Below are 9,404 nucleotides of genomic sequence, written 5' to 3'. Positions count from 1 at the left end.
CCCTCTCTGCCCAGGCTCTGCCCAGGCTCTGCTCCTCTGCCCAGGCTCTGCTCCCTCTGCCCAGGCTCTGCCCAGGCTCTGCTCCTCTGCCCAGGCTCTGCCCTCTCTGCCCAGGCTCTGCTCCCTCTGCCCAGGCTCTGCCCAGGCTCTGCTCCTCTGCCCAGGCTCTGCCCTCTCTGCCCAGGCTCTGCCCAGGCTCTGCCCAGGCTCTGCTCCTCTGCCCAGGCTCTGCTCCTCTGCCCAGGCTCTGCTCTCTCTGCCCAGGCTCTGCTCCCTCTGCCCAGGCTCTGCTCTCTCTGCCCAGGCTCTGCACCCTCTGCCCAGGCTCTGCACCCTCTGCCCAGGCTCTGCACCCTCTGCCCAGGCTCTGCACCCTCTGCCCAGGCTCTGCTCCTCTGCCCAGGCTCTGCTCCTCTGCCCAGGATGGAATGCTTCCTATTCAGATGCTTTTGTGAGGTACACTGGGAAACTTTATTTTGTTGTTTACTATTGAAAACCTAATCTGTCCTTTTATCATAAGACATTTCTATTAGTGAGGAACCATTAAAACATTAAATTGCCCAATGATGCAGATGGATCTTAACATGATATTCTCCAAACAACAAAACCACTTAACGATATCTTTCTCTGCACATGGCCCTACTGTGTGTAGCTCAGGACCACACTTGCAGCATGCAATCAGGAGTTACTGTCCGCTGCTGTCCGGCATGCTGTACTATGTGAATGTTTGACTCGTGTGCTTAAGAGCGAGAGAATCTAAACGATTTTTAAAGTTTTCCTTCCCAGCAGCATGTGTTTTCCCCATTCTCTTGAATATAAATATTTAATGATGGTAAACTTCAGGGTTCTTTATGGAAAGCCACATTTAAATGGCTCTAGGGGGTTTCTGGAGTGACCTGTTTCCTACACTTTGCTCTTTGAGGTGGTTACAAGGGCACGCTCAACTGTCAAAACCTGCTGAAACCATTCGATCTGCACATCTCGTTTCATGGACCTCAATTTAAAAAGAGATGGTTCTTCCAAGTAGCCTATGAATTTCTGTCTGTAACTTAGAAAGGATACAGTCCTCTTCTTGGAAATAGGTCTCAGCTACCTGCAAAGACAGAAGATGAAAGGAGTATCTGAGTGCGAGGGCGAACCTGGGAGACAGCAAGATCTCGTAAGGCTGCTTCGATAGGCTACTAACACAATGATTTCACCACATCCACGAGTTCAGAGGAACTCTGCAGGCGCAGGCCACAATCCTAGGGTCCCAGTCAGCAGAGCTAGCACAGGTACTCTTTAGCTGCCACACCACCATGTTCTTTCCAGTCTAGTCACGTCCTAACAAGCTTCACTTAGCCCCTTAAGCTTAAAAAGGAAGAATGCTTAATGATGAGGGGAAGGCTATAGGCTTACAAAGCTGCAGTAGGGGTCAACAGGTTTAAAAGATTATTATTTTAAACTAAAAGTTAGAAATGGCCAGGCAGTAGTGGCGCATGCCTTTAATCCCTGCACTTGGGAGGCAGAGGCAGGTAGATTTCTGAGTTTGAGGCCAGCCTGGTCTACAGAGTGAGTTCCAGGGCAGTCAGGGTTATACAGAGTCTCAAAAAACCAAACAAACGAACAGTTAGAAATGGGGTCAGGGAGATGGCTCAGTAGGGAAGGATGCGAGATGAATCTCCCTAGGCTGACAACTTGAGTTCAACTCACGTGATCCACATGGTGGAAGAAAGAAGAAGTTTCCCTAAGTTGTCCTCTTACCTCTACATGAGCATCATGGAACGAACACACACACACACACACACACACACACACACACACACACACACACACGGCAGAAATGTCACTTTACATGAGACCTTAACACCATTTCATTTCTAGTTTAAAAACTGCCAGCTCAAAACCTCATGGGACCCTGGTTTTGGTGTGTGTATGTTTGAGACTATGTCTCATGTGGCCTGGTGGCCTTCAATGCCAGAAGCAACCGAGAATGACCATAACTCTTACTCCTACCTTTCAAATGCTGGGGTTGTGAACAGCACCACAAGGTAAGAGTATGCTTTGATATTTTTACTTATTGATATTTTTAGTGTGTTTGTGTGTGCATGCGTGCACACGCAAGAGAGTTTGAAATGAGGTGTTGCCTGCAATTGTTTACCTTTATTATTGGGATTAGTTTTGAGACTGGATCTCACTCTGTAGCACAGGCTGGCCTCAACCTCACAGAGATCCACCTGTCTCTGCTTCCTGAGTGCTGGGATTAAAAGGTGTGACCATGCCTGGCCATGCACCTTCTTTTTTGACTCAAGGTGTTCCATAGAACCCGGTGCTCAGCAGTTGGCTACACTAAGTGGCCATTTAGCTCTGGGGATGTGTGTGGGGGCCTGGTCACCCACCATCACTGCTGCTTGCTTGCATACACGGAGGCTGGGGATCCAGACTTAGGTTCTCATGCTTGCAGAACAGGCACTTCCCCATCTGAGCCATCATTTCAGTTCTGTCTTAAAAATATTTATTTCGTTTTCAGTCATGTGTATGACTGTGTCTGGGCGTGGTCAGTGAGTGCAAGTGCCTGCAGAAGCCAGTGGCATCTGATCCCCAGGGGGCTGCAGTCACAGCCAGCCGTGACAAACCTGACACACCTGCTGTAGGTGCTGGTAACTGAACTCAGGCTCTCTGGAAGAGCTTCACATGCTCCTAACTGCTCAGCCATCTTCCTTTTTAGAGACAGGGTTTCTCTGTATAGCCCTGGCTGTCCTGGAACTCACTTTGTAGACCAGGCTGGCCTCGATCTCAGAAATCCGCCTGCCTCTGCCTCCCGAGTGCTGGGATTAAAGGCGTGCGCCACCATGCCCGGCTTCAGTCATCTTTCAAGCCCATGCAGAGACCTATTTCTTTTTGGCACAAGATCTCTTATAGCGCAGGCTTGCTGGAATTCACTGTGTAGCCAAGGATGACTCTGAACTGCTGATCTTTCTGCTTCTACTTTCTGGGTGCTAATTATAGGCCTGGCGCTGTGCTGCTATTTTTAAAAAGACCAGGTTAGCTGAGACAGAGCTTGCTCCAGGCTCTGAATCCAGTCCCTAGACCCTCAAACATAGCTTGGGGATGTATGTAGCTCAGTGGCAGTGGGCTTGCATGGGGGAGGTCACAACAACAACAACAACAACAAGGGAGACAGACCAGGGTAAGTGAACTGTTAACAGTTGAACACACATAGTGCCACAAATAGAACTAGAGAGAGTCCAGTCTCAGGAACTGATCCCAGAAAAGGCTTCTCACTTATCAGCTTCATTCTAAAGGATCGTCAAATTAAAAAGAAAAAAAAAAAAATCAGGCATGCCCTTTAATCCCAGCTACTGAGGATAAGGCAGAACAGTAGAATTCAGGGCCAGCCAGGACAGAACGAGCCCTGTCACAGACAGATACAATCAATCAATTAATTAATTAAGAATTTCTTCGACTTAAAAGCCTCTGAACTCCTGAACAGTCTCCGCTGCGTTTCTGACCCTCGGTCTCACACCTGCTTCCTTCCTCCAGCTCGCCTGGCCTGGCAATCATACGTGTGCTGTGGCTTTTATTTTCAACCAAATGTTCATTAATCCAACAGTATGCCATCCAGACTCAAGAATGTACAAAAGTGAGTAAAAAATCATTTTATACTTTAACAGCTACACTTCATTACATATATCTAACTTTGCCAATCTTTCCTGGGCTGCTGGTGACCTTGAAACACTAGGGACAGATAGATTCTGCTCTCTCTCTCTCTCTCTCTCTCTCTCTCTCTCTCTCTCTCTCTCTCTCTCTCTCTGCTGGAATGCTGTGTGGTTAACTCCCAGCCCAGACTTAAGCCCTGCAGCTAAGGAACTGGCAGAAGAAGAGTGAAATGCAGAGATACTAAGTCTCCCACTGAGTAACCACTTTACATAATTCATTTCGTGCTGACTTTAAGTACTTGTGTTTCTGTAAGAGTTCAAAATTGTCTTTCCCCTAATAAGCAGCATCCTTTACTGTGTATTTCCATGGGATAATAACACAGCTTTGAGAAACAGGATGGCCCCAGTACTGTCACTGGAGAAATGCAGCAAATGTGGAAAGAAATATCTATTCCTATTCTGTGTTCGACACCTGTATGGGCTGGGGAGGGAGCTGGCGGTAGAGCGCTGGCCTGACAGTGCAAGGCCTGTGCAAGGCCCCGGGTTAAAGACACAGCCCAGGAAAATAAGTAAACACGGAGGTAAGTGCACTCTGAGGTGATTATCTCAGTACTGTGTGGCCTGCATCGCCCACGCAAGGACAGTGGGTTTCTGGGAGTTCTCACCACTGTTTATACTGAACTTTTCAGTTGAGAAGCTGAATTTTTATATAATAGATAATTTTCATATTCTGGGTGTCTTCATTTACATTTTATTTTTATATTTGGGGAAAAAAAACTTAGACTTTTTTTTAGGACCTTGATAAGACAGTGTTTATGACCAGACCAGTAAGCTAAATTATTGATAAAGTTTGGCATAACTTGTGATACTTAAGATATTTCACATTACTATTTTTTTTACATTACATTGCTTTTGTATCTGTTATTTGGCATGTGTAAGTGTGTGGGTGTGTGTCTTCAAGGTGTGGTGGCAAGAGAACAACTTGCCAGAGCCGGTTTTCTCTTCCACAGAGAGTTCCAGGGACTGGCTCAGGACGCCAGGCTTGATGGATGACAAGCTCTTTGGCCAACTGAGCCAGCACACCAGAGGTTACGCTCTCAGAATGGGTTCCACTGATTCATCTAGGTTTCTAGTCTAAGTATTTCGTGTGGAGATCACTCTCCCTGCCATTACAAAGAATAAGAGAGGAGCTGTTAAACTTATACCCAGCAGTTGAAAAGGAACAACGTTGGCCAGATCTCCCAGAAGAAACAGAACGTATAGAGACAAATTTGAGCTTATATACTGACACCTTATGTATCAGTTTAAGTTATAAACAAAAACCAATTTTTATACAAGTTATAAAGACGATTAAATACTTTGTTGTAAAGTTTCAGTGCAGAGTTGGATTAGGTATTTAGTTTACTTTGTAAGTTTTAGAAGAAACAAGTTGTTTTGAAGAGTCTGTCTTTTATCAAATCATTCTACTATGTTACAGATATATTAAGATGGACTATAGAAAACTGCCAATCCTTGACCATATTTAATATCCTCTGATTGAGAAAGTCACACAATGGTACTACCAGTGGCATGCTGGGGAAACTCTTAGAGCTGGTTCCTGGGTGTTGGGGACCCTAAGGTGCGCCATTTCTGTCATGTTCAGTGTGGAGCTACCAACATCTGGTGTCACTCAGCACCCTCACCCTGAGCTAGAAAAAGCAGGTTCCAGTGTACCGCTGGGTTACACCTAACAGAGACTGCTAGAAACCTTCCGTCTACAGTCTCCTAGAGAAAACTAAACAGTGCTGTGCTGAATTCTTCTCTTGGACATGAAAGTCAAATGCTTGCCCCTTTAAAGGCTGCCTGCCTTGCCTTCTGTATGTGTGCATCACTGCACACAGTTAGCTACTAACTGCTCCCACGAGAGATATGTTCATGGGTTTCATTTGTATTATTATAACCTGATGGGGGTGGGGCTGCAGAAATAATTTTTTTGTAAAATGTAAATGTGAACATAAAGTCAGTCTACATTTCCTGTGGCAGTTGTTGTTATCTGAGTCTGATACCCCAAGCTGACCTTGAACTCACTATGTAGACCAGGCTGGCCTCCACCTTGCAGCAATCTTCTTGGGTCAGCCTCTCCAAAGCTGGGATTACAGCTGTACGCTGCCCCATCTGTGAGCTCTGGACCCACCAGGGTAACGAAACCCATGCCTCAAAAGTAAATGCACTTCTAGGCAAAAGGGAAACATCAAGAACAGATACACAGAATATTTACCCTGTGAAGATCCCCTCTACCTAAGTCCTCGCTGTCTCATTTACCTAAACCGGAAAAGCAGCCCGGCAGAGCAGACGGCTTGTGGGCTGTACAGGTGAACGACCTGATTGCTCTGGTCCTGACACTTAGCAGTGTGGGGCCCTGAAGGCATCATTTTCATCTTACAAATGGCCAGAGCCACCCACATCTACAAGAAACAAAGCTGTGCCTTCTACCTCAACTGTCCTAGTATATGGGAATATATCACCATATCAACATCACTTTGAGATGTTGTCTCATGCCGTAGCTCAGTTGTCCTAGAACTCACTATGCAGCCCAGGTTGACCTTGAACTACCAAGATGCTCTTGTCTCAGTTTCTGACAACCCCTCCCCTACCAGTCAATCATTTTGTAGCTCTGCTTTGGTGGGTATTTAGTATCCATCGATGAATGGATGAATCCCGTGGAAGATGGGGATGGCGGACACTGAGCCATTCAACGTCTCTCTCCCCTCTCTGCAGTCCTCCCCAGGGTTCTATACAGTCACACCCAGTGAGTGAAATCAACCAACTAAAAATCACTGGCTTCCTCCACACATCTGAGGGGTTGGCAGGAGAGACTCTGAGGTGTTCTTGGTCACCTCACTACAGCCTCCCTTTGATAAGATGTCTGGATTTCGGGCTGGAGAGATGGCTCAGCGGTTAAGAGCACTGACTGCTCTTCCAAAGATCCTGAGTTCAGTTCCCAGCAACCACATGGTGGCTCACAACCATCCGTAAATAGATCTGGCGCCCTCTTCTGGAGTGTCTGAAGACAGCTACAGTGTACTTATATGTAAATATAATAAATAAATCTTTAAAAAAAAAAAAAAAAAGATGTCTGGATTTCTCCGGAAGGCCCAGGTCCCCTGCAGGGATAGACTTTGCAGACTTAACAGGACCGCTACCAACATCTCCATTCTGAAAGTCCCTAGTGCAATGATGTTTCCTTCAATCATTATCACTAGGATAACCTAGGGGCATGGGAGGCCAGAGCTTTTCCTCCTCAGAAGGGGTGTCTGAGAAAGTTTTTTTCCTTGGAGTGGTTCAGGCCCACCTCAACCCCATTCCCCTATGCTGGGGACTGGACATGTTCAGCTTACACTCTTTCCAGGAACTATAGCCTCAATATAGTTATTTTAATTAAAAACAAAATAAAACTAGATGTCCTTGCACCTCCTTTAATCCTAGCACACAGGGGCAGGCAAATCTCTGTGAGTCTGAGGCCAGCCCAGTCTATACAGCAAAGGAATAGTCTCAGCTTATCTAGAGGGCCAGAGTTCTTGGAAAACACTGAGAAAGCCTGATAGGAATCCAGGATTGACAGACAACAGACATAGATCACATGGAGCATTGCAGGCCATGGGAAAGGTTTTGGCTTTTCCTATGACTGCGAAGAGATGCCACCGGAAGGCCACGTTAAGTGACGTGATCTAATATGTTTTATCCAAGTCACAGTAACTGCCAGGTGGAAGGGTGAAGTCGAAATAACACAGGAGTAACTGCAGGGAGGCTCGTGCAGTGAGGAAGTTCGGATGGGATTTCATGAAGCTACACACACTTGCTTCCCCCAGAGAAGGGCCAGTGGGATGGCTTGCTGAGCAAGGCTGACAGTCCGAGTTTGCTCCTTGGAACCTTGTAGGTGTGAGGTTGTCCATGGGATTGTCCTCTGACCTCCAGACATATGCATATTATAATAAAAGAAATTTAAAATTTTAAGTGGAAAAAGTGTGTGTACATGTACAGATCATAGAGAATAAGTGTCAATGACTTGTGGGTCTAGGTGAAAGGTACAAGCTAAGGTGCTGGGAATTACTAAAATGAATGAAATATACTTCCGGGGGCTGAGAGCACTGACTGTTCTTCCAGAGGTCCTGAGTTCAATTCCCAACAACCATATGGTGGCTCACAACCATCTGTAATGGGATCTGATGCCCTATCCTGGTGTGTCTGAAGACAGCTACAGTGTTCTCATATACATACATACAATAAATATATCTTAAGAAAAAAAAGACTTACAAAAAAAGAAAAAGGACTCTTGTTCTCTTCCCGACTAAAATGGGCCCTTTCCCCTTCCTGATTTGCTTCTGCCCTTCGATCTCCTGGCACAGAAAAAAAAAAAAAAGCCTTCGTAATTCTAATGCAACCACGGCTTAAGGATAGATCTGCCTGTCTTGTTATTTCTATCTTTAGCTTAAATACCCTTTTCCCAACATTCCACTGAACTTCTTCAGGGGAGTTCAAGCCACAGGAAAATCAATGGCCAAACACTCTTGCCAGTGACTGTACTGTCATTCTGTCAGACTTGCTGTCTCTTGGTGCTGCCCCAGCTCCTTTCTCCCCCAGAAAATTACTGAGACCTTCAGCTCTTACTTCAGTTATCTCTAATCCTTGCCCTTAGGTGACCGGGGAACAAGGCTGTTCTCCCATACAGCCTATGACCACCATCATCCACATAAACAATGGTGCTTGGGGTTTGAGAGAGGGTTCAGAGGTTAAGAGTACCTGCTCTTCCAGGGTGCCAAGTTCAAGTCCCAGCCCACACAATGGGCAGCTCACAAAGTACTCTAACCCCAGCTTCAAGGGATCCATCCAAAAGCAAACTCTGGTACTAATGTGGAGGAACTCATGGGAGGGAGGGGCAACCTCAGGTGCTCCATGGACACCGGGTAATGAGGAGGATGTAACACTGTGAGCACTTCTGCAAACTCAACCCACTGTACGAATGTAGCAAAGGCTGAAAGCCTTGGTGTGTGTGTGTGTGGGGGGGGGAAAGATGGCAAGTCAGTACTGATTTAGAGGCCAAGCAGCAAGCTACCAGTCTTCAACAGTCACACAGCAGATAACATAAATCTGTAAATATATGCACCTTAGTGCCTTGGAACAAAAGGTATTATACTTAAAAAAATAAAAATTACTTCTGTTTGACTGCCAATGTTGAAAGGGAAATGAGATTTAAAAAAAAAAAGTCAAGGGCTCAGAGTGCAGCTCCTTTGGCATAGTGCTTGCTGTCATGCCTGTAATCAAATCATTGGGGGAAGAGGCAGGAGGATCAGAAATTCAAGGCTTCCTGAGCTACACAGCCAGGATACATGAAACATCACCTCAAAACAAAAACAAAACAGAAAATCTTTCTCTACTACCAATTATTTTCATTTTAATTGCAAATAAAGTACAAATCACAAATATTTAAAATTTGCCCAGGGGATCTCACATGTTAGAAGGCTTCCCACCACTGTCCTGAAGATCCCCCAGCCCCCTTGTTCTCTACCTTATAATACACCAACCTCCTAACCATCAGAAGAATTCTATTTCTAAAATCCAAGTTGTATTCTGGGGATCTGTCGTGTCACTCACCATGGTAGTGGGAGCTTGCTAAGCACACATAAGAGTCTACAGTTATCCCAGCATCATCTGTGAGACCCTACAGTTATCCCAGTATCACCTGTGAGACCCTACAGTTATCCCAGCACCACCTGTGAGACCCTACAG

At 45.8% G+C, this 9,404-nt stretch overlaps 1 protein-coding gene across 2 annotated transcripts in view; it reads right to left on the bottom strand.

Moving 5' to 3' along the window:
• The window catches only part of Cnst (consortin, connexin sorting protein), an 84,047-nt gene that overhangs the window by 24,885 nt on the left and 49,758 nt on the right, over positions 1 to 9,404 (bottom strand). For both annotated transcript variants that reach the window (XM_021197736.2, XM_029539037.1), the window contains exon 4: positions 1,063 to 1,093. In XM_021197736.2, the coding sequence (XP_021053395.1) occupies positions 1,063 to 1,093 (31 nt within the window). The remainder of the gene's footprint in view (positions 1 to 1,062; positions 1,094 to 9,404) is intronic.

The sequence above is a fragment of the Mus pahari genome, chromosome 5, assembly GCF_900095145.1.
Source record: "Mus pahari chromosome 5, PAHARI_EIJ_v1.1, whole genome shotgun sequence".
Taxonomy (NCBI): domain Eukaryota; kingdom Metazoa; phylum Chordata; class Mammalia; order Rodentia; family Muridae; genus Mus; species Mus pahari.
Note: the sequence above shows the minus strand (reverse complement) of the source record. Positions and strands in the feature narration are given on the sequence as shown.